General features: G+C 42.2%; 1 protein-coding gene across 1 annotated transcript in view; it reads left to right on the plus strand.

Moving 5' to 3' along the window:
• Nucleotides 1-26,782, plus strand: part of CLASRP (CLK4 associating serine/arginine rich protein) — a 1,081,767-nt gene that overhangs the window by 945,827 nt on the left and 109,158 nt on the right. Inside the window, exons 16-17 of the mRNA XM_030217938.1 lie at nucleotides 24,015-24,075; nucleotides 24,873-24,931. Coding sequence (XP_030073798.1) covers nucleotides 24,015-24,075; nucleotides 24,873-24,931 — 120 coding nt within the window. The remainder of the gene's footprint in view (nucleotides 1-24,014; nucleotides 24,076-24,872; nucleotides 24,932-26,782) is intronic.

The raw sequence follows: 26,782 nt of genomic DNA on the forward strand, positions 1-26,782 counted from the left end.
GCATTTACCCTGAGGGTTTATCCTGAACCCTGCCTCTGCCTAGCTAGGGCGTTTACCCTGAGTGCCTATCCTGAACCCTGCTTGTATATCCTGAGGATATATCCTGAACCCTGCTTCTGCCTAGCTAGGGCGTTTACCCTGAGGGTTATCCTGAACCCTGCCTCTGCCTAGCTAGGGCGTTTACCCTGAGTGTATATCCTGAACCCTGCTTGTATATCCTGAGTGTACATCCTGAATCCTGTCTCTGGCTAGCTAGTGTGTATTTCCTGGGTGTTTATCCTGTATCCTGCCTCTACCTAGCTAGTGGGTTTACCCTGTGGGTAGTCCCTGAACCCCGTTCCGCCTAGCTTGCTGCGTGCCCTAGTCCTTGCTCCTGTTACGCTTTTGTTCGTCTTGTCTCTCTGGTCTGTCTTGTGTTCCTTGCTAGTGGCAGTGCAGCAGCTTTCAGTCTGAGTCTAGTAATTAGCTTCCTCGTGTTCCCTGACCCAGGGTGGGTTCTCTGGATCTCCAGTTCCGGCCTCTTCCTGCTGGCCACCCACACGCTGGAGCTCAACTCCAGGGGAACGGTGGTGAAGTGCAGGTGAAGCTGTTCCTGTTCTGCCGGTTCCAGTTGCCTGCCTCAGTCCTGAGTCCAGTCCAGAGGTCCAGCCCTGTCCTTCTGTGTATCCAGTTCCAGGGTGGTCTTGCCTGCCGCTGCCGCTCCTCGGCAGTGGTCCAAGGGCTCACGTATTCCGGTTCTGTCTCGAGGACCTGACAATATCTTCATAGCCTTTTCCGAGGTGACTCCCAGGACCACCCCAATTCACCTAGGACCTTTGCTCCAGGTGCCTAGCGCTTCCACCAGCTGCCTTCCAGGTGCTATGGAGGGCTTGCAGCCCATCTGCATATCCTCACAGCCTTCTCCGGAGTGACTCCCAGGTCCACCCCGATCCACCCAAGGTCTTCACTCCGGGTGCCGCCTGCTTTATACACTTTGTATTTTCACTCTGCTCCAGTACAGTTTCTCTTCTTGGTACTGTCCCTTCCCAATCTCTTTCGCCATCAGGAACACATTGCCCACCTTCTGCTTTCATCATCTCACCATCCCTTTTGTCTTCTCCCTTCTCAGCTCTCAACCTTCAACATTTCCTTCCTTTCATTCAACCATCTCCATTCTGCCTGAATACATCTCGCCTTCGTTGCTGTCTTCAATCCTCTCCTACTCTCGTCTATACTCTTTTGCTCCTTCTCCTGCTCTCTGTTGGGGATGTCAATCCAGATCCTGGTACTCACATCAGCTCTCATCCTATTCGTGCAAGTCACACCATGATGTCTCTAATCTAATCTCTGTTCCTCTCCTCTCCCCTTCTTCTCTGCCTTTCTCATGTGCTCCGTGGAATGCTGCTCTGTCTGCAACAAACTTTCCTACATCTACGTCCTCCTTATCTCTCATACTCTCCATCTGGTTACCCTTACCGAGACTTGGCTTTGCCCTGAAAACTCTGCTTCAGCTGTGGCCCTGTGTCATGGAGGTTAACTTTTCTCCCATACTCCTCGCCCGGTTAGCCGCGGAGGTGGTGTTCATCTAGTACTCTCACCCTCTTGTAGAGTTCAGCCTCCTCTTCCACCTCAATCTCACTGCTTTTTTTTTCCTTCGAAGTCCACTCCATCCGACTATTCACTCCTCCACCTCTCCAAGTAGCAGTCATTTATCAACCCCCTGATAAGTCCCTTTCTTCCATTATAAGTAATGCCACACTGGGAAAAGACCAAGGGTCCATCGAGCCCAGCATCCTATCCACGACAGCAGCCAATCCAGGCCAAGGGCACCTGGCAAGCTCCCAAACGTACAAACATTGTATACATGTTATACCTGGAATTGTGGATTTTTCCCAAGTCCATTTAGTAGCGGTTTATGGATTTGTCCTTTAGGAAACAGTCTAACCCCTTTTTAAACTCTGCCAGGCTAACCGCCTTCACCACGTTCTCCGGCAACGAATTCCAGAGTTTAATTACGCGTTGGGTGAAGAAAACTTTTCTCCGATTTTGTTTTAAATTTACTACACTGTAGTTTCATCGCATGTCCCCTAATCCTAGAATTTTTGGAAAGCGTGAACAGACGCTTCACATCCACCTGATCCACTCCACTCATTATGTTATATACCTCTATCATGTCTCCCCTCAGCCATCTCTTCTCCAAGCTGAAAAGCCCTAGCCTCCTAAGTCTTTCTTCATAGGGAAGTCGTCCCATCCCCACTGTCATTTTAGTCACCCTTCGCTGCACCTTTTCCAGTTCCACTATATCTATCTTGAGATGCGGCGACCAGAATTGAACACAATACTCAAGGTGCGGTCGCACCATGGAGCGATATAACGGCATTATAACATCCTCACACCTGTTTTCCATACCTTTCCTAATAATACCCAACTGAGCAGAAAATTTCAGTGCATTATCGACGACGACACCCAGATCCCTTTCTTGGTCCGTAACTCCTAACGTGGAACCTTGCATGACGTACAGTGGGGGAAATAAGTATTTGATCCCTTGCTGATTTTGTAAGTTTGCCCACTGACAAAGACATGAGCAGCCCATAATTGAAGGGTAGGTTATTGGTAACAGTGAGAGATAGCACATCACAAATTAAATCCGGAAAATCACATTGTGGAAAGTATATGAATTTATTTGCATTCTGCAGAGGGAAATAAGTATTTGATCCCCCACCAACCAGTAAGAGATCTGGCCCCTACAGACCAGGTAGATGCTCCAAATCAACTCATTACCTGCATGACAGACAGCTGTCGGCAATGGTCACCTGTATGAAAGACACCTGTCCACAGACTCAGTGAATCAGTCAGACTCTAAACTCTACAAAATGGCCAAGAGCAAGGAGCTGTCTAAGGATGTCAGGGACAAGATCATACACCTGCACAAGGCTGGAATGGGCTACAAAACCATCAGTAAGACGCTGGGCGAGAAGGAGACAACTGTTGGTGCCATAGTAAGAAAATGGAAGAAGTACAAAATGACTGTCAATCGACAAAGATCTGGGGCTCCACGCAAAATCTCACCTCGTGGGGTATCCTTGATCATGAGGAAGGTTAGAAATCAGCCTACAACTACAAGGGGGGAACTTGTCAATGATCTCAAGGCAGCTGGGACCACTGTCACCACGAAAACCATTGGTAACACATTACGACATAACGGATTGCAATCCTGCAGTGCCCGCAAGGTCCCCCTGCTCCGGAAGGCACATGTGACGGCCCGTCTGAAGTTTGCCAGTGAACACCTGGATGATGCCGAGAGTGATTGGGAGAAGGTGCTGTGGTCAGATGAGACAAAAATTGAGCTCTTTGGCATGAACTCAACTCGCCGTGTTTGGAGGAAGAGAAATGCTGCCTATGACCCAAAGAACACCGTCCCCACTGTCAAGCATGGAGGTGGAAATGTTATGTTTTGGGGGTGTTTCTCTGCTAAGGGCACAGGACTACTTCACCGCATCAATGGGAGAATGGATGGGGCCATGTACCGTACAATTCTGAGTGACAACCTCCTTCCCTCCGCCAGGGCCTTAAAAATGGGTCGTGGCTGGGTCTTCCAGCACGACAATGACCCAAAACATACAGCCAAGGCAACAAAGGAGTGGCTCAGGAAGAAGCACATTAGGGTCATGGAGTGGCCTAGCCAGTCACCAGACCTTAATCCCATTGAAAACTTATGGAGGGAGCTGAAGCTGCGAGTTGCCAAGCGACAGCCCAGAACTCTTAATGATTTAGAGATGATCTGCAAAGAGGAGTGGACCAAAATTCCTCCTGACATGTGTGCAAACCTCATCATCAACTACAGAAGACGTCTGACCGCTGTGCTTGCCAACAAGGGTTTTGCCACCAAGTATTAGGTCTTGTTTGCCAGAGGGATCAAATACTTATTTCCCTCTGCAGAATGCAAATAAATTCATATACTTTCCAAAATGTGATTTTCCGGATTTAATTTGTGATGTGCTATCTCTCACTGTTACCAATAACCTACCCTTCAATTATGGGCTGCTCATGTCTTTGTCAGTGGGCAAACTTACAAAATCAGCAAGGGATCAAATACTTATTTCCCCCACTGTAGCTATAATTCGGGTTCTTTTTTCCCTCATGCATCACCTTGCACTTGCTCACATTAAACGTCATCTGCCATCTAGCCATCCAGTTTCCCAGTCTCGTAAGGTCCTTCTGTAATTTTTCACAATCCTGACGCGAGTTAACGACTTTGAATAACTTTGTGTCATCAGCAAATTTAATTACCGTGCTACTTACTCCCATCTCTAAATCATTTTTGAATATATTAAAAAGCAGCGGTACTAGCATAGACCCTGAGGAACCCCACTAACTACCCTTCTACATTGTGAATACTGCCCATTTAACCCCACTCTCTGTTTCCTATCCTTCAACCAGTTTTTAATCCACAATAGGACTTTTCCTCCTATCCCATGACCCTCCAATTTCCTCTGTAGCCCTCTGTAGCCTTTCATGAGGTACCTTGTCAAACGCCTTTTGAAAATCCAGATACACAATATCAACCGGCTCCCCTTTGTCCACATGTTTGTTTACTTCTTCAAAGAATTGAAGTAAATTGGTCAGGCAAGATTTCCCCACACAAAAGCCGTGCTGACTCGATCTCAGTAATCCATGTCTTCGGATGTGCTCTGTAATTTTGTTTTTAATAATAGCCTCTACCATTTTCCTCGGCACCGACGTCAGACTCACCGGTCTATAATTTCCTGGATCTCCCCTGGAACCTTTTTTAAAAATGGGCGTTACATTGACCACCCTCCAATCTTCCGGTACCACGCTCAATTTTAAGGATAAATTGCATATAACTAGCTGTAGCTCCGTAAGCTCATTTTTCAGTTCTATCAGTACTCTAGGATGAATACCATCCAGTCCAGGAGATTTGTTACTCTTCAGTTTACTGAACTGCCCCATTACGACCTCCAGGTTTACCGTGAAGTCAGTAAGTTTCTCCGACTCGTCCGCTTGAAATATCATTTCCGACACCGGTTTCCCACCCAAATCTTCCTCGGTGAAGACTGAAGCAAAGAATTCATTCAATCTCTCCGCTACGTCTTTGTCTTCCTTGATCACCCCTTTTACCCCTCGGTCATCCAGCGGCCCAACAGATTCTTTTGCCAGCTTCCTGCTTTTAATATAGCAAAATAAATTTTACTATGTTTTTTTGCCTCTAATGCTATCTTTTTTTCGTAATCCCTCTTGGCCTTCTATATCTGTGCCTTGCATTTGCTTTGACACTCCTTATGCTGCTTCTTGTTGTTTTCAGACGGTTCCTTCTTTTCTGAAGGCATTTCTTTTAGCCCTAATAGCTTCCTTCACCTCACTTTTCAACCAGGCCGGCTGTCTTTTGGACTTCCGTCTTTCTTTTCTAATTTGTGGAATATGTTTGGCCTGGCTCCAGGATGGTATTTTTGAACAGCGTCCATGCCTGTTGTACAGTTTTTACCCTCTCAGTTGTCCCCCTAAGTTTTTTTTCCCACCATTATTCTCATTTTATCATAGTCTCCTTTTTAAAAGTCAAACGCTAACGTATTTGACTTCCTGTGTATAGTTACTTCAAGGTTGATATCAAAACTGATCATATTATGATCACTGTTATCAAGCGGCCCCAGTACCATAACGTCCCTCACCAGATCATGCGCTCCACTAAGGACCAAGTCTAGAATATTTCCTTCTCTCGTCGGCTCCTGCACCAGCTGCTCCATAAAGCTGTCCTTGATTTCATCAAGGAATTGTACCTCTCTAGCGTGTCCTGATGTAACATTTACGCAGTCTATATTTGGATAATTGAAGTCACCCATTATTATCACATTGCCCATTTTGTTTGCATCTCTGATTTCTTTTATCATTTCTGCATCTACCTGCTCATCCTGGCGAGGCGGACGGTAGTACACTCCTATCACCGTCCTTTTCCCTTTTATACATGGAATTTCAACCTACAATGATTCAAAGGTGTGATTTTTTTATCTTGCTGAATTTGTAATCTATCTGAGTCACGGCTCTCGTTAATATACAATGCTACCCCTCCACAGTCCGGTCCACCCTATCACTACGATATAGTTTGTACCCCGGTATGACAGTGTCCCACTGGTTATCCGCCTTCCACCAGGTCTCAGTAATGCCTATTATATCCAACTTTTCATTTAGTGCAATATATTCCAACTCTCCCACCTTATTTCTTAGACTCCTAGCATTTACATATAGACATTTCAGAGTATGTTTGTTTTTTCTATTTGCACGATGCTTAGTACTTGACACTACTGATTTGCCATCTTTTGTCTGATCTTTAGTTGTATTTAAGGGCACCTAGCCTACCACGGTCTGTTGTGCAGCCTCACTATCCAGAAACCCTATCTTCCCTGTTTGTGAGGTATCTTTGCATTCTTACTGACTTTGACTCCTGGCTTTCCTGCACCTCAGCTCTTCCCATCTCTGCCCATCATCTGATAACTTAAACACGCCCCCCTCCCCCAGTCCCTTCCAATCTCCACCAATATATATAGGAATCTTCAGGCTGTTTACTCTTCTACTCTGTCCTCCAGTGTTTCAAACCTCTTATCAACTACTGTGTTATTCAAGTCTGTCAATGAGGCTGTCTCTTCCTATAATACTATTCTCTCTTCTGCTCTGAATACGCTTGCTCCTCCCATTTCCCGTTCTTTAAGGTGTACCACCCCAGCCCTGGCTGACCTCTAGAATCCGCTACCTATATTCCTGTGCCTGATCTGCTGAACAACTTTGGCTGAATTCCCGTGCCCATGCTGACTTCATACATTTCAAATTCTTGCAGACCTCCTTCCAGTCTGCTCTTTCACTTGCCAAACAGGGCTATTACATCCAGTTGACAAACTCTCTTGGCTCAAACCCTCAACGTCTCACTCTGGCCGAGTATTTTCATGATAAGGTTCACAAGATTGGAGGAGTGGCCTAGTGGTTAGGGTGGTGGACTTTGGTCCTGAGGAACTGAGTTCGATTCCCACTTCAGGCACAGGCAGCTCCTTGTGACTCTGGGCAAGTCACTTAACCCTCCATTGCCCCATGTAAGCCGCATTGAGCCTGCCATGAGTGGGAAAGCGCGGGGTACAAATGTAACAAAAAAAAAAAAAAAAAAGATTAACGTTGAATTCTCAACCAGGTCATCTCCACCTCTCCTTCCTTCTGTCCATTCTCTCAACCCTTGCCTCCTTTTCTGAAATCACTGAAGAGGAAACTGTGCATTTTCTTTCCTCCTCTTATCCTATTCCCACCCATCTACTTATTTATTGGGATTTATTAACTGCCTTTATGAAGAGATTCACCCAAGGCGGTGTACATCAGGTACAGTTTAACTTCAAATTTACAATTTTGTTAACAGTATAACAATAGTAAAATGATTAAGTATAAACATAAATACAATAATAGAGGAAAACTTGAAAACAGCAAATTGAAACCTAATAGGACTACCATGAAACAGGATAAAAAAATATACACATTTAACAGCACTGAACTTCAAATAACAGAGGTATAATATATCATCAGCATAATACTAATGAAATATCTAATAAGCATACAATTAGAACGTTCAAACAACATTGCTATGATACAAATGCTTTTCTACAATACAGCTTACTATATAGCTGAGGGACCAAGTGCAGATATATATATAGATGGGGACAAGATGGGTGGTGCAGAGTCAGTTGGGATAAATAGATGAGTAGCTAAACTAAAGGCAAGTTCTACAGTTAATCAAGATGTAAGAAACTGGTCTAAGTTACAGTGTGTGTAGCAAGCTAGTCCAGGTGTAGAGTGGGTGTATAGTCAGTCATCTTATGTATTAAAGGCTTGGGAGAAGAGCCAGGCTTTCACCTGCTTCCAGAAGTAGAGGTAGTCTCAAATTATACATTGCCCTTCTGGGAGTAAATTCCAGAGCGTGGGGGCTACTCCTGAGAAGGCTCACTGGCTGGTATCACATTGTACAGTTTCTTATAGTGAAGATCCTTGAGAGGATCTTAGAGGTCTCCAAAGGTATGTAAAGGGCTATCTTATTCTTTTACTCTGGCCCATTTTGTCTGAGGGCCTCTAAAATCAAACATAGAGTTTTAAATTTAGCCCTGTAAAGTACTGGTAGCCAGTGTAGTTTTAGCACTATCTCTCCTACTGTTATCCCTTCTATCTGTCATATCCTCAATCTTTCACTTTCCACTGCTACTGTTCCTGATGCCGTCAAACATGCCATAGTTACACCACTCCTCAATTAACCTTAATTGGATCCTACCTGTCCTTCCAACTATTACCCCATTTCCCTCCTCCTTTTCCTATCCAAGATACTTGAACTTGCTGTTCACTGCCGTTGTCTTGGCTTTCTTTCATCTCAAGCTATTTTTGATCCACTTCAATCTGGCTTTCACTCTCTTCATTCAGTTGAAACAGCCCTTGCCAAAGTCTCCAATGACCTGTTCCTGGCCAAATTCAAAGGCCTGTATTCCATCCTCATCCTCCTCGATCTATCTGCTGCATTTTGACACTGTTGATCACCACCTGCTCCTTGATATGCTGTCCTCACTTAGATTTCAGGACTCTGTTCTTTCCTGGTTTTCTTCTTATCTCTCCCATCGTACTTTTAATGTATAGTCTGGCAGATCCTCCTCCACTTCTATTCCACTATCAGTTGGTGTACCAGCTCTGTCTTGGGAACTCTTCTTTTCTCCATTTATACCACTTTCCTTGGTGCTCTGATCTCATCCCATGATTTTCAGTATCACCTTTATACGGATTGCTCTTCCAGGTCTACCTCTCCACACCAGAAATTTCAGCAGGAATCCAGGCCCAAGGGTCAGCCTGCCTGTCTGACTTTACAGCCTAGATGTCTCACCGCCATCTGAAACTAAACATGACCAAGGCTGAGCTTCTTATCTTTCTAAACCAACCTCTCCTCTTCCCCCATTGTCTGTCTCTGTGGATAACACTTTCATCCTCCCTATCTCATCAGCTCCATAACCTTAGGGTCATCTTTGACACCTCTCTCTTTCTTTCTCTGCACATATTCAACAGACTGCTAAAACTTGTCGTTTCTTTCTTATAATATCACCTAAATTTGTCCTTTCCTTTCTGAGCACACTACCAGAACCCTTATCCACATTCATATCACCTCTTGCTTAGACTATTGCAACTTGCTTCTCACAGGTCTCCCACTATGCCATCTCTCTCCCTTTAAATCTGTTCAAAATTCTGCTGCACGACTTCCGCCAGTGTCGCTATACTCATATTAGCCCTCTCCTCAAGTCACTTCATTGGCTCCCTATCTGTTTCCGCAAACAGTTCAAACTCCTCGTATTGACTTACAACTGCATTCACTCTGCAGCTCCTCAGTACTTCTCCACTCTTATCTCTCCATACACTCCTCCCCGGGAATTCAAGTTCATTAGGTAAATCTATCTATCTGTACCCTTCTCCTCCACTTCTGACTCTGTTCCTTTTATCTTGCTGCACCATATGCCTGGAATGACTTCTTGAGCCGGTACATCAAGCTCCATCCCTGGCCGTCTTCAAATCTAGGCTTAAGGCCCACCTTTTTGATGCTGCTTTTTAACTCTTAACTCTTATTCACATGTTCATTACCCATGTCTGTTTTATCATTCCACTGTAGTAATTCCCTTATCCCACCATCACTTTCCCATACTAAAAAAAAAAAAACAATGTCCCAGAAACCACAATTACTCATTACTCCCTTCACCCTCCTGTTCCAACTTTCCTCTACACATTCCCCCAAGTCCCACCAAATCACTCTCCTAAAGGATTCCCCCCTAAAAGAGAGCTGTCACGTATTAACACCCCCTTCTCTCCTAGCAACCCATCCTGTTGCTAGTCTTCACTTCCTGTTGTTAAGTTAAACATTCATGTAAGAAGACAATGTGCCTGTTTTAAATCTGTTTTATACGGGGAACATAGGCGCCTAGCAGGCTTATTTTCGAAAGAGAAGGACACCCATCTTCTGACACAAATCGGAAGATGGGCGTCCTCCCAGGGTCGCCCAAATCGGCATAATCGAAAAGCCGATTTTGGACGTCCCTAACTGCTTTCCATCGTGGGGACGACCAAAGTTCACAGGGGCATGTCAGAGGCATAGCGAAGGCGGGACTGGGGCGTTCTTAACACATGGGTGTCCTCGACCCATAATGGGAAAAAAAGGGCGTCCCTGACGAGCACTTGGACAACTTGGTCCTTTTTTTGTTACAACCAAGCCACGAAAAGGTGCCCGAACTGACCAGATGACCACCAGAGGGAATCGGGGATGACCTCCCCTTACTCCCCCAGTGGTCACTAACCCCCTCCCACCCCCCAAAAAATAGTTTTAAAATATTTTGTGCCAGCCTCAAATGTCAGCCTCAGGTCCATCGCAGCTTATGCAGGTCCCTGGAGCAGTTTTAGTGGTTGCAGTGCATTTCAGGCAGGCAGACCCAGCCCCCCCCCCCCCCCCCCACTACACCTGTTACACTTGTGGTGATAAATATGAGCCCTCCAAAACCCACCACAAACCCACTGTGCCCATATGTAGGTGCCCCCTTCACCTGTAAGGGCTATGGTAGTGGTGTACAGTTGTGGGGAGTGGCTTTTGGGGGCCTCAGCACACAAGGTAAGGGATCTATGTGCCTGGGAGCTTTTTCTGAAGTCCACTGCAGTGCCCCCTAGGGTGCCCGGTTGGTGTCCTGGCATGTCAGGGGGGACCAGTGCACTAGGAATGCTGGCTCCTCCCACAACCAAAGGGCTTACATTTGGTCGTTTCTGAGATGGGTGTCCTTAGTTTCCATTATCACCGAAAATCAGAAACGACCAAGTCTAAGGGCGACCATCTCTAGGGACAACCTAAAAGATTTGGGCGTCCCAGACCGTATTATCGAAACGAAAGATGGACGTCCATCTTGTTTCAATAATACGGGTTCCCCCCCCTTCGCCGGGACGTCCTGCGAGGACATCCTCAGGAAAACTTGGGTGCCCCTTTCGATTATGCCCCTCTCTATGCCATTTATAAAATAGGCTCCAAGAAATGCTAATGCACACGTGTGCACCTGCTCCAGGGCAGCTGTACATTTGTGCATATACTTGGTAATTTTTTTTTTATAATATACATATAAATTGCAGCTCTGCCATGCTTCGCTTAACTATGCCCCGGAAATATCTATCACAACACAGGCATAAATACATGCCACCTTGTCAGCTTATGCACTTATACTGCGTAACCCTAGTAGCGCTCTAGAAATGTTAAGTAGTAGTAGTAGTAAAAGGCTAACTGTATTTGTACTAATTTTTCTGCATGTAAAACTGCCTAAAATTACCCCATGGTTGGTAAATAGGTAATTAGTTGATAATTAGTCTTGTGTAATTTAACATGCATTAAGTCTTTAAGTCAATAAGATTCTGGAATTGTTAAGCTTCTGGACCAGAGAAATAACTAGTGTGCCTGAAATATAACTTGTCTTAAGCTCAGATTTGTAAAGGTAAGTAATTAAATCTCGCTCTTACATGGCGAACAAGGTATTTCTCAAGGAGGAAACACTTGAGAGAGAAGTGTTCAACCTCTCTGAAAAATGTCCAACATTGTGGAACGGCCAGCCACTACCTGTTTGTTCATTTGACCGCTGTCAGAGACAGGGTGCTGGGCTCGATGGACCCTTGGTCTGTTCCGGCATAGCGATGCTTATGTACTTATGTACCTCTTTGGTATTCCAGTATTTAAAACAGCATTGATGACCCATTATTTTGCTCAAGCCTTTACTGCAGCGTGATGCACCTAAGTTGGGGTCGTTTGTGGCTCGACTTCAGGTGGCCTCCCCTTAGTTGGCCTTTTGGTTTTGTGACTCTGTTTCCCAATTGTTGTCTTTCTCTGGTAAGGTAATTCTGCAGTGTATTGATTATGAATTGTAACTTTCACCCTTTTGTGTTACTGTGGGGCATATTTTCAAAGGACCTAAAATTACAAAGTTCCATAGGCTAATATGGAACTTTGTAAGTCTTAAGTGTTTTGAAAATTGTTTTTAGGCTGCTTGTATCCTATCCCAAATTAGCATAAACCAGCCATTCTCTACTGGGAGAGGTAAAATAAACCAAAGCTACAAGAATATGAGAGAGGCAATTCTTTTTTATTATTTATCACTAGTAAAAAAAAAAAGGCCCGTTTCTGTTTGAAAGGAAACAGGCGCTAGCAAGGTTTTCCTCTGAGTGTGTATGTTTGAGAGAGTGACTGTGTGAGAGAGGCTTCTGTTCCTGCTGCTGTGCATTCCCCGTGTTGTGCTGATTCGCTGCTCCCTGTATCGTGGCTCCGCCCCTCTCCCTTCTACTGGCCAATCTGGTGTGGGTTGTGTGACATCACTATTATCTACTCCAACATGATCCACGGTTCCAGGCAGCCTCAGAATGTTGGAGGTGAGAATCTACTATAATAAAACTCACCCTCAACGTTCTGAAGACAACATTCTGAAGTCACTCAGTCAGTCACTGAAGCGTTCATGGATTCATGGTGGTGAAGCCTCAACACTGACCATGTCTCACTGCCCCGCCCTCACATGACGGACCAATCAGAAAAAACACCCTCAACATTCTGAAACACAAAGGACCATCACAACACCGTTCCCAGGCAACACTAGGCAACGTAAGACAGACCAATCAGAGGAAACTACGTGACAATAAGGGAGGAGCATTCCCCAGCAGAATGGCTCATTATCTGTGCAGCACGGAGAGCACAGAACCACCGCTGGAATGAGAGAAGAATATTCCTGCTGTGGGTATGTGCAAAAATTTACATTTACATTTCACCAACAGAAAGACCCCCCTCCACAAACCTTGACAGACAAAACCACACACACACAATACAACAGAAACACACCCTCAAAGCCACACACCAATCCAACCCACTTTGCCAGCACAGCACAGCACATCCCCCAACCCCCAAGCAAAAAACAAAACAAAAAAGAAACACATCAATAACCTGCACACACACCGCACCCTCACACACTCACACACACACACACACACACAAAATAACTCTGTGACACATACACACACACACACAAAAAAAAACCACATGCTAGCGCCCGTTTCATTGGTTTTGGAAACGGGCCTTTTTTACTAGTTATTATATAGGAAGAGTAATTTACAATTACAAATGCTAGTTTCTCATGGGGAGTGCGGAGGACCCAAACATGTGGTCTACCTCTGCCTCCCCCCAACGTAATGCTCTGATACAGCTGTTTATATACCTTTTGTGTTAAGCAAGGCTTTAGCACTTATCTTCCTGAGAAATCATTCGGTTCTTACCATCTATCCCACATCACTAAATCTCACAATCTTCTGTTCATCCATAATTGCACCTTTCCCAGGCCCGTTTGCACGTAGTAATGTCTTATCAGATCATAAGTTCCTGGGCCTCACGATTTATGGCCTTTGCCCCTTTTGACTCTGCTCTAGGGTGCACAACTAAGTTTATAGTGTTTACTTAGGTGCTAGCAGATCATGAGCTCTGATTCAGTAAAGAGGTCAACTAAGAGACTCACTTTAGGCCTGTCAGCCTGTATGCTCTGTTAAGCCTTAGCTTTTACAGGTCATAACCATGGTTCATATTTCATAGTTCATAACTAGCGCTATAGAAATGATAAGTAGTAGTAATAATAGTACCCATAATATACAAAATATACCTCCACGTCTCTTGTCAGCTGTTTTGGTTATTACTTTGTAAACCACTTGGGTGATTTTGAATTTGCAGTATATCAAATAAAGTTGATGTGATGATGATCATCTTCCCAGTGAATCAGAAAATGTCCCTCATGAAGTTTTCAGTATTTGTTTCACAACTGGTTGAAAATACTTTATTAAAAAAACAAACTTAGATGTCCTTATTTTGACCACAGTAAATTTGATATCCATTACTTTGGAAGTTTTACATCAGGAGACTAGTCAGACTAGACAGTTCTCCCACTCCAGGCACACTTTAACCCTAAGATGATAAGACCTCCTCCCCCACCATAGCCTAGTTATTACATGGCAGAGAGTTCACCAGAAAAACTAATGGATTAGATGGAACAAGTTTAGTATAAGAGCAAAGCCTAGATTTTTTCTTTTGTCCCATGTAAAAAGTGGTTAAATACCTTATACATCTTTGTTTGGCCTCAAAATCTTCCTAGGGTATGCCTCAGCGCAGTTGACACTTATCACTGGCATTTAGAAGGAAAGATCAGGTATTAGTGTTAATCCAATTCTCTGTTTTGAAGAATATAAGTAATTTTGTATGAGTACTCAAATCAACAACAGGTGCTCAATCTGTTAATTTCAGTTCAAAATAGCTGCACATATATTTTGGAAGCTTTTATGCACCTATTGTTTCATCCTTTCACTCTTTATTTATATTTTTGTGGCTCTCTGTGGTCCATAATAAAACTACTCCCCAACATTTTTTTTACTAATTTTCAAATATCTTCTATCTTTAGTTTACTTCAAAACATAAAATTCTGTCCACTTTATTGCTCTGGGAGATTCGTAGGCTATATTCCAAGAGTGCCTCTCACTGCAGCTAAAGGTTGGCACATTGTGCAAGAATGTAACTTTTAACTGCATTGAGTGAGGGCATTTAATGCAGGAAAAATGCTTTTTACCCACATAAATCACTTTGAAATTTGTCCTCAAAAGGATTTTGCCCACAAAAAGAAAGTGTTCTCCTCTACTGGCAATTTCCTTTTTCCATCAGAAGGCAATCCTTAGCCACAGATTTTCATGTATGACAGATGTATCCTTCTTGTCCTAGGTGAAAACAAATTTGCTTAATAACATGTTCGCTGAGGTCAGCAGGATGGTCAGCCACATATGCTCAGTTTCTTGCCTTTGCAAGAGTTTTATTTGGAGGGGGAGGGGGGCAGGGTATTGATAGGTCCAAAGGGTGCTCCATTATAGTGTGTATGTGAGAAATTATATCCATGCCCACAAAAGCCTTTCCAATCTTTTCCCAAATCCTTCAGGAGTTTTGTCATTGGCGCTATCAGATCATGTTTTCCGTGTGTAGGGCTAATTATCCTGCTGTCCTTGGAGAATACTTGTAGCAGGAAAACAACTTTGCTTGATCTACAGGTGAATAGAAAGATTTTAAATTGCATCTTTTTCTGTTTTGATTCTGGTAAAGTTCCCAGTTGGTGTTCATGTTAGTCCCTTTTGCACTCATCTGGATATATAGGGTGTGTTTTTCATTGATAGACCATTTTAGAAAGAAGATAGAAATCAGAATTGAGATGTTCATATCAGGATGTCTCAAATTTCACTAGCATTTAAGAACAGAATCTACCGACATAGAGTCTGTTCCAAAATACAAGAGAAATGAATGTTTGTGCGCCGAGTGCATGCAGCAGACATCCATTGTAGAAAATTTTGATGGGTGGAAAGCAGCACATAAATGTGTATATGCCAGCACATACATGGTTATGTTTTAGAATAGCTGTGCTGACACATACACATTTATATTAGCTATTTTGGAAATACAAATGTGTATTTTTTCCTGATGCTGGTATTTGCCAGTTTGGGTTTTGGGTGGACAAAACATACTTGGGAGATTAAGGAGCAACCTCCCCTAATCTCCTTTCAGTGGATTACTGCTTAATCAGAGCAGTTTGCCAGAGCCTAAACCTGTTAAGACATCGACGTTTATTCGCCTTCTGAAATGGGAATAAACATGTATCTTCTAGGCACACCCTAGTCCCGCTTGAAACACCACACGCCTTTGCCATCTGCACACACGTGGGTTTTTGACGTGTATATTCCAGCTTTGTAAAATGGGAACTTAAATATTTATGGAAGATAGACATTTATTTACCAGTTTGTGGTCTATTACATTTATGCATTTTATATACTGCCTTTCCTGAAGATGTAGCACCTATCAAACCTGACTAGCCCTTCTAAAATGACCACCATAGTCTCACACACTCCAGCGAGGGAAAAGGGTCTGCTAGATCTCTGTTAGAAATGGCAAGAGAAATCCACGGTCATTTTTTCAAGTTGTGTAATAATCTGACCAAGGGAGAGATCAATTTGTTTTTAACATAAGTGGATCATGAGCTAGCTTTCTCTTTGAGCAGGGCTTTTTACAAGTGGCATTAAAGTTTTTTTATTTTGTTCCTTTCTAATCCCGCTGTATTCTTGAATTTTTACCCAAATTTTCTTATTTAATTTCTTTGTTGTTTTGCTGTGGTTTTCTGTCTTTACAACCTGCTTAGTATAATATAAGTTTTTTCTGAAGTAATTTTCTAATTGGCCCTTTTATTTCTGTCCACACTGCAAGTATTCTAGCTGCCAGTCACAGAGCTTGACTGCTGTTAGGATATCATTATTTATCCAGGACAAAACTCTGGTCACGTTCAACTTTGTTTTATGTGTAGGTGAATAAAAAGAAGGAAAATTAGTGAACATGTTTCAAGAAAGCTTGTATTGGCTGGGAATCAAACCCAGGTCTGTTTCCTACCTTACACACACGCGGAGGGGCATAATCGAACGCGAACGCCCATCTCCATGAGAGTCTGTGTCCGAGAACGGGTACTTGAATGGGTGGGACAGACTGTATTTTCAAAAAAATAGGCGTCCATCTTTTTTTTCAATAATACGTTTTGTGCCGGGCAAATGCATCGGATTTGTGCGTTTTTGAGCTGGGCGGTTTCCTTTTCCAGCGATAATGGAAACCGAAGGCGCCCAGCTCAAAAATGAACCAATCCAAGGCATTGGGTCGTGGGAGGGGCCAGGATTCGTAGTGCACTGGTCCACCTCATATGCCAGGACACCAACCGGGCACCCTAGGGGGCACTTGTAAAAAAAAAAAAAAAAATTTAAATACCTCCCAAGTCCATAGCTCCCACCCCTTGGATGCTGAGCCCCTCAAATCCCCCCCAAAACCCACTGCCCACAACTCTACACTATTACCATAGCCCTTATGGCTGAAGGGGGGCACCTACATGTGGGTACAGTAGGTTTTGGGGGCAGTTTGGAGGGCTCCCATTTACCAGCACAAGTGTAACAGGTAGAGGGGGGATGGGCCTGGGTCCACCTGTCTGAAGTGCACTGCACCCACTAACAACTGCTCCAGGGACCTGCATACTGCTGTGATGGAGCTGGGTATGGCATTTGAGGATGGCATACAGGCTGGAAAAAAAGTTCTTAAAGTTTGTTATTTTATGGTGGGAGGAGGTTAGTGACCACTGGGGGAGTCAGCGGTGATCATCCCCGATTCCCTCCGGTAGTCATATGGTGATTTAGGGTACTTGTTCGTGAAAAAAAGGGTCCAAAAAATGACCCAAATTCGTGGTAAAAATGCCTTTCTTTTTTCGATTATTGGCCGAGGGCGCCCATCTCTCCTCGGCCGATAGCCACGCCCCTGTCCTGCCTTCACCACGCCGCCTACACGCCCCATCAACTTTGTCCGTTTCCGCTACAGATTGCAGTTGAAGACGCCCAAAATCGGCTTTTGATTATACCGATTTGGGCGCCCATGGGAGAAAGGCGCCCATCTCCCGATTTGGGTCGAAATCTGGGTGCCCATCACTTTCGAAAATAAGGCGGATAGAGTGACAGGCAGGACATATTTATCTGTTCCTACCGTAGCTAAAATAATTTTCAAGCACCATTCTGACCTCATGTGCAACTTTCTTTAAATTAGTCCCCTTATTTTCTTTCTCCTGTTACTCTATCTTTTCTATATGTTCCATCTTTGCTTACACTCTATGCTGTCTATCAAAATGTTTTATCGCATATTGTGTTGGCATTGTAATATAGCAAACTGTGCCATACTTTGTATTGTAATTTGAATATTTTTACTGCTGTAATTGTTGCTTATGTTTGACTTATTCTTGCTGTACAGCACCTTAAGGAGGTCTTTTACAAAGTCACGGTAGCGTCTTTAATGCATGCTAAAGGCTAGAGATGCCCATAGGAATATATAGGTGCCACTAGTGTTTAGCGCACGCTTATTTTTAGCGTGCACCAAAAATGCTAGCGTGCCTTTGTAAAAGGCCCACTAAGAGGATCATTTTCAAAGCACTTAGACTTACAAAGTTCCATAGGTTACTAGGGAACTTTAAGTCTAAGTGCTTTGAAAATATGCCTCCCTAAGTGAATTCCTTCAAAAAATGCAGTAAGTACATCCATATAAATAAGTGAATGAATGAATAATGCATCTGACTACAGATAAAAATTCTAGGTTTCACTTTTGGCTGCTTCAAGTGTTTTCCAGGGTTTGTAAAAAGATTAGGCTTTTAAAATTGCCAGTTGTAGTTCAAAAGTTGTGGCTCATATGCAGTTCAGTAGTTTCTAGACCATGGAGACCTAGATTTTATCCCCAACATTTCTGACCCTGAGATGGGGACCAGAAATCATTGGTAGGAGAGTTAGCAATCTGCATTAAACCTATTTATTTATTTATTTTAAACACTTCTAACCCACCTATGAATTAGGCGGTTTCTATAAAAACATATATACTAATATAAAACAAAAAACATAAGTAATGCCATACTGGGAAAAGACCAAGTGTCCATCGAGCCCAGCATCCTGTCCACGACAGCGGCAAATCCAGGCCAAGGGCACCTGGCGAGATTCTCAAACGTACAAACATTCTATACATGTTATTCCTGGAATTGTGGATTTTTCCCAAGTCCATTTAGTAGTGGTTTATTGACTTGTTCTTTAGGAAAAGTCTAACCCCCTTTTAAACTCTGCTAAGGTAACCGCCTTCACCACGTTTTCCGGCAGCAAATTCCAGAGTTTAATTATGTGTTGGGTGAAGAAATATTTTCTCCGATTTGTTTTAAATTTACTACACTGTAGTTTCATCGCATGCCCCCTAGTCCTAGTATTTTTGGAAAGTGTGAACAGACGCTTCACATCCACCTGTTCCACTCCACTTATTATTTTATATACCTCTATCATGTCTCCCCTCAGCAGTCTCTTCTCCAAGCTGAAAAGCCCTAGCCTCCTTAGTCTTTCTTCACAGGGAAGTCGTCCCATCCCTGCTATCATTTTAGTCACCCTTCGCTGCACCTTTTCCAATTCTACTATATCTTTCTTGAGATGCGGTGACCAGAACTGAACACAATACTCAAGGTGTGGTCGCATTATAACATCCTCACACCTGTTTTCCATACCTTTCTTAATAATACCCAACATTCTATTCGCTTTCCTAGCTGCAGCAGCACACTGAGCAGAAGGTTTCAGTGTATTATCAACAACGACACCCAGATCCCTTTCTTGGTCCGTAACGCCTAACGTGGAACCTTGCATGACTTAGCTATAATTCGGGTTCTTTTTTCCCACATGCATCACCTTGCACTTGCTCACATTAAACGTCATCTGCCATTTAGCTGCCCAGTCTCCCAGTCTCGTAAGGTCGTTCTGTAATTTTTCACAATCCTGTTGCGAGTTAACGACTTTGAATAACTTTGTGTCATCAGCAAATTTAATTACCTCGCTAGTTACTCCCATCTCTAAATCATTTATAAATATATTAAAAAGCAGCGGTCCTAGCACAGACCCCTGAGGAACCCCACTAACTACCCTTCTCCATTGTGAATACTGCCCATTTAACCCCACTCTCTGTTTCCTATCCTTCAACCAGTTTTTAATACACAATAGGACATTTCCTCCTATCCCATGACCCTCCAATTTCTTCTGTAGCCTTTCATGAGGTACCTTGTCAAACGCCTTTTGAAAATCCAGATACACGATATCAACCGGCTCCCCTTTGTCCACATGTTTGTTTACTCCTTCAAAGAATTGAAGTAAATTGGTCAGGCAAGATTTCCCAACACAAAAGCCATGCTGACTTGGTCTCAGTAATCCATGTCCTTGGATGTGCTCTGTAATTTTGTTTTTGATAATAGCCTCTACCATTTTCCCTGGCACTGACGTCAGACTCACCGGTCTATAATTTCCCGGATCTCCCCTGGAACCTATATTCAATTGACAAAAATATAAAATAAAGTGCTGCTGTCATAATATCTAAAACTGTACTATATATCAAAGAAAGGCTTAAACAAAAAAACAGTGTTTTTAATAGTTTTTTAAATTGCTGGAAACAAGTGGTTACACAAAGCTGACCTTGCAAGGCATTCCACATTAACGTTCCCGCTATAGAGAAAGCCGAGACCTAGTAAAGACATAATGTACTGAAGATACCAATTTCAAACTCAAGCATCTGGAGAAATCGGATCTTCAAGACCTTCCCGATGTAGACAAAGTAAAAACTTGACCAAAATACCATGGCATTTTACCATATATTACTTGATGAATAATGCTCAAAACCTTATGCTGCACTCGATATTTCACAGGTAACCAGTGAAGTTGTTTCAAAATTGGAGTTATATATTCAAATCTAGAAACACTAGAGACTAACCTAGCAGCTGCATTTTATACTATTTGTAAAGCTTTGATCCTGTACTCTGTAACACCCAAATAAAGAGAGTTACAGTAGTCAATTTTTTACAAAACTATAGCCTTGAAATCTACTGAACATAACATAGGTTTTAAACGAAACAATATCCACAGTTGATAGAAGACTGATGGAACTACATTATTTTTATTTATTTATTTATTTATTGCGTTTGTATCCCACATTATCCCACCTATTTGCAGGCTCAATGTGGCTTACATAGTTTTGTTAACACAGTTAATCCTGGATGTCAGGTACAGTTATTATTGTGCAGAGATTAATTAAGGGAAGAAAGTAGAGAGAAGAAGGAAGGAATTTATTAGGTATAGTAGAAGGTGGGTTGTCAGAAGTGGATTAGTGAGGTTCTGGGTTTTCATTGTATGCTTTGTTGAAGAAATATGTCTTGAGGGATTTGTTCTTTCATTGAAAGATGACAATCCGAAATTACACCCAACAGCTTTATCTCCTGCACTGGTACATCATTCGCACCCAGAGAAAGAGTCTAAGGCCATCATTCATCCTCCTTTTTCCCTAGTTCAAGAATTTCAGTTTTATCAACATTTAAGCTTATTAGCTGTCATCCACTTACAAATTACATTCATTCATTCAAGATGTCAAACGTGAGGACAACTGTTCTTCCCATGATGCTATTGGAAAAAAATTGTATATCATCAGCATAAAGCTGGTACTCAACATCAAAAACTTCACACAAAGGGGCCATATAAATATTAAACAAAATTGAAGATAAAGCAGATCCCTGTGGGACCCCTCTCAAAACAGGAATAGATTTAGAAACACCTCCTCCACTTTGAGCTAGCAAAACATGTTCTGACAAATAGGATGCAAATCAATCATACACTTTACCCTCTATACCAAGCTTCTGTAACCTAGCTAACAAGATAGCTCCATCAACCGAATCAAAGGCAGATGACACATCCAATGAAATTAAACAATAGCATACGTTTCTATCCATACCTCTCCTCATGCTCTACTTTGATACATCTTTAAGCAAAATCTGGTTCTCAACACTGGGGAATCTCTCCCATTTGATACATCTTCTAGAGTGCTAGACTTTATTCTAGACACACAATTAACTTTGAAACTTCAGTTATTGCAGAACTGCTGCGAGGATGATCTTTATCTGCAAGAAATATGAACATGTGACACATTTGCTTAGAGATCTTCATTGGCTGTCAGTCTCTGCAAGGGTTGGATTTAAGATGGTTTGTTTAATTTATAAGATCTTTTGTGGTTCTAGTCCATCTGACCACATTACTTTGATCCACTATTCTTCTGTAGATCAGCCTACTCATAGTCATTATTCTTTAAATCTAGCTCTCCCTTCAGTGAACAAAATTAAATTGTGGAACTCAATTCCTATTCAATTCCGGGGGATTTCAGACTACTGTCAATTTAGGAAGTCTTTAAAAACTTTTTTATTCAATAAATATTTTGAAGTGTGAATGATATTGTAGTGAAATGATTATATGTTGTAACCTGCTTTGATGCTTTGAGTGAAATTAATGGAATAGAAAAACTGGAATAGAATATAATACTGCAGAAATTAATAATGTCTGTAAGCTATTAGCCTTTCTAAAGCCATATTAACAGTGTATATAAGTGAAAACATTCAAGCATTACTATGACAGTCTGACAGGGTGGGAGGATGGGGGTGGTCAGAGGTATGCATGGGGACATCAAAGCATATCATTGATATTCTAACAGGATGGGTGTGGATAGGTGAGGGGTGGGGTGATCAACAGAGACATACAGCCCCTCCTCCCACCACCGGCTCTGGCACAGACCGTATAAGTCTGCCCAGCACTATCCCTGCCTCCCAACCACCAGTCCCGCCTCCCACCACCCGCTCTGCCACCCAATCTCGGCTAAGCTCCTGAAGATCCATTCCTTCTGAACAGGATTCCTTTATGTTTATCCCACGCATGTTTGAATTCCGTTGCCGTTTTCTTTTCCACCACCTCCCGTGGGAGGGCATTCCAAGCATCCACTACTCTCTCCGTGAAAAAATACTTTCTGACATTTTTCTTGAGTCTGCCCCCTTCAATCTCATTTCATGTCCTCTCGTTCAATCCTTCGCATCTCCGGAAAAGGTTCGTTTGCGGATTAATACCTTTCAAATATTTGAACGTCTGTATCATATCACCCCTGTTTCTCCTTTCCTCCAGAGTATACGTGTTTAGGTCAGCAAGTCTCTCCTCATACGTCTTGTAACGCAAATCCCATACCATTCTCGTAGCTTTTCTTTGCACCGCTTCAATTCTTTTTACATCCTTAGCAAGGTACGGCCTCCAAAACTGAACACAATACTCCAGGTAGGGCCTCACCAACGACTTATACAGGGGCATCAACACCCCCTTTCTTCTGCTGGTCACACCTCTCTCTGTACAGCCTAACAACCTTCTAGCTACGGCCACCGCCTTGTCACACTGTTTTGTCGCCTTCAAATCCTAAGATACTATCACCCCAAGACCCTTCTCCCCGTTCATACCTATCAGACTCTCACCGCCTAACACATACGTCTCCCGTGGATTTCAACACTAGTGCATTTCCTCTTTAGCGTCCTTTTCACAACTCACCATGGCAAACACTGATATATGCTTACTGTTTGAACAGTCCAATGATTGTTTGATCACATGTTTATAATTATCCAATCAGCAGCCATCAAATCATGCACTTGGAATCCACACAAAAAAAAAACCCTTCCAGTCAATGAGTCAATTCAACCCATTTGGTTCCACAGTGCTTAATTGAAAGTTTTTTGCTCCAGTCTTGATAAAGCTTAATCACCTCCAATGCAGAGCATTATGAATAATAGAAAGAGAAACATGTCTTTTATCTATACAGTGCTGTACCATTGGAGCTTTCAATTTCATTTTTTTTTTCAGCATTACTTATATTCCACCAGCTGTGATTGACATTGCCTGGTGATTTTGCCTACATAATTTTTTTTAACAAACAAATAATTGCATATACGATAAAGATGGAACTGCATGTTCTTATGGTGTTATTTAAAGATCATATATTCTGTCCATCTTGCAGATTCATTATTCTCCCTTGAAAATTAATAAATTAAACTGGTACGTCTAGTAGCGCTTTAGAAATGACAAGTAGTAGTAATTGAGCAACCACTTATTTCCCTTATTCTTGAATGGATTTACTCTGGTTGCAGCATCATTGTTTAGAGGCCCTTTCAGAGTCGGCTTTCAGAGTCGGCTAGCTCATGACTCCCTTAAGCCTAAAATTGTTCATTCAACACGAAGTCTACTTTGCAGAGTGATTAGACAGGTGCTTTGAGTTTTGAACATGGAGTTGCCCTGTAACCTCTGTTAGTTTAATAGTTTTCTTTTCATAAGGGATAAGTGCATACAACAACACAATATTGGGGGGAAGGGATGTTCTCTCTCTACTGTTCCCACATTCTAATGTTCTGATGCAATGCTGGATGTGTTTCACCCAAGCCTGCACAAGAGTCCCATCCTCGCAAATCTGTGATGGCAGACATGATACCTAATTGACATAATACTCTCTTTCTGTGCAGCCCAAGCTGACACCTCAAGAAAAACTGAAACTGCGAATGCAGAAAGCTCTTAACAAGCAATGTAAGATTCTCTTTGCATGTGCCTAGTGTCTTCTTTTGTGAAAGATGAAATCCTCCTTGTACTCTCCCCAAACCTTGTATGTATGTAATTCCCTTTGCATTTACTTGGCACCTCCCTCACAATCATATTATGACCTCTTTGCATGTGCTTGATGGCTTTCCCATCACATCCATTCTGCTTTGCATGCTCCCTTTACACCCGCACAGAGTCCCTTGTATATACCAGGGCCTTCCCTTTATATCAGCACTGTTCACCTTGCACATACCAGGTACATTCTCACATCCATACATGGTCATCCTAAATACAGAAAATGATGGCAGCTAAAGACCCTAAGGCCTATCTAGTTTGCTTATCTATGCCATCTATTAAACTCTACAATTCTTTCCTCTCCCTCAAAGATCCTCTGTACTTGTCCCATGCCTTATTGAATTCTGATACTGTCCTCAACTCCACCACATTCATTGGGATGCTGTTCTATAAATTTATCACCCTTTCCGTAAATAAATATTTCCTTAGATTACTTCTAAGTCTACCCTTTTTCACCTTCATTCTGTGACCCTCAAATCAGAGGGGGTATTAAAATGTCTATCTTATCTGTACTTAGACCATACTCTTCACACACAGGTGAAAGCCATGTATGTGCACGGTGCTTTCCATTTTATACTGATGCAGAATGTGTTCAGTACCTGCTCTGATTTTTCATCTCTCTGCAGCAACCCTTAGTGTACATTTCCGCTCTGCCTTGTATTCTCTCCTTAACTTGATTACTTCACTTCTTATCTTCTTTTCTTTACTAGTTAAAGCTGATAAAAGAGCAGCACAGGAGAAGATGATCCAGCAGGAACATGAACGACAGGTGAGAAATGTTTATCAGTTACATAGTTTGGTGGCGCATAACAAGCCAGCCTTATACCAAGTCCTGAACTATGTCATACAGAACTTATTTGTAGTAGCAGTGATTCTGACTTTTTCCCTGAAGAAGCCATTGGTGAAACAGAGATCCCCATTGGGATTGAAGGTCAAAAGGTAAGTGCTGCTTTTATGATGATATTGATAATTTGAGATTACACTTTGTACTGTAGTGCTTGTTTCATATTTGGATCGGGATTGTGTATTGGTTGAAGGAGTCTGTTGAATAATGACTCATATTGAAAAGTAAAAAAAATGAAAATAAGGATATGAGATTAATTGAAGATTTTATAAGATTGACTTTATGAATTAAAGAATGAATGGGAGTTTTTCTGACCTTTGATTACAATGGGGACCAAGGCACATGTTAATCAATGAGTGTGTTGGCAGTTTAATTCTAAGCTGGCCATATGAGGCCTTTTCTCCCATAACCATAGAATTCTAATGATCTTCAAGTTCCAATTTGTTTTTTCCTATTTCTACATTCTTCTCTCCAATAATTTCTAAGTTTCCTCCTTTTGCTAACCACTCTATTGTCTCAGACTTTCCTTTAAACTTTTCCACCCTGTTGGCATCTTTCTTTTGGTTCATTATTAGGGCCAGGACCATATATTTTCTGTTTCCCTTGTGTTTCTCTTTACCCTTTACCTATACTCTTCCATTCTCTTCTCCTTTTCCTCCTCTCATATACACCCCTTGCTCATGTCCTGCTGTTCTCCTATTACATATCCCTCATTTCTTTCCTTCTGCCTTTCCTTCCTTCTCTCTCCTTTACACTTCTCTTCTTCTTCCTCCCCTCTCTCCATTTCTATTCCTTACCACTTATCTTTCTCATTGCTCATTCTAACAACCTCCCCTTTTGTCTTCTCCCTCTGCCCTCTTCTCCTACCCTCTTATTACCTTCCTCCACTTGTCCACCTATCTTTCTCCTCACAGTCCTTTTCTTTTTTTTTTTTTTTTCTTTTTTTTTTCTCACAGTCCTTTTCTTATCTCTTTTATCCACTTCCACCTTTTCCCCCTCCCTCTCATCTTTCCTTCTTTCCCTCATTTCTTCTTCTCAGTTCACTTCACATGCAGAAATAGTAAAGTAATTGATTAACAGGTAAGCACATTGCCATAGGAGCATGGAATATGTGTGCGAGCCCCGTAGCCATCCTCCTACACAGGAACTTCTACTTTATTTATGACATTTATACCCCACATTTTCCTGTATAATTTTGAGTTCAGTGTGGCTAACAGGCTAAAAAGAAGTCATTAAAAATTTGAAACAAAATACATAAACTCACACATATCAATAAGGAAAGAATTGTAAATATATCAAGAATTCCATAATAAAGCATAGTGGGGAGAATGGGAGACACTTTAGGCACCAGGATCAATTGACAGAAATTGTTTTGAAAAGGAAAGATTTCAAAAACTTACAAAAAACCAAATAATCATGTTGGGATCTTAAATTTTTCTGCATTTATTACCTTGGTATGAAAAAGTAGCTGAATATGTAGATTTATAGACTACTTTCTTACAAGACGCAGGTAGTCTCTTGCACCAAATATTGAATTGCAAGAAGGCAAAGTAACAAGAGGCAACATATAGTCAGAGGCAATACCATACAAAATTTGAAATATGAGAGCACAGAGTTTGAATACAGTCCTGGCCCTAATGGAAGCCAATGCACGTGTGTTAGCAAAGGAGTAGCCCTCTCAAAGTGTGGTACATGCATGACAAGTCTAGCCGCAGTATTTTGGGTAGTTTGCAATTTCGTTAAGATACATGCTTTACACCCTGCATAGTTAGAATT

This window comes from Microcaecilia unicolor, chromosome 11, assembly GCF_901765095.1.
Source record: "Microcaecilia unicolor chromosome 11, aMicUni1.1, whole genome shotgun sequence".
NCBI classification, from domain to species: domain Eukaryota; kingdom Metazoa; phylum Chordata; class Amphibia; order Gymnophiona; family Siphonopidae; genus Microcaecilia; species Microcaecilia unicolor.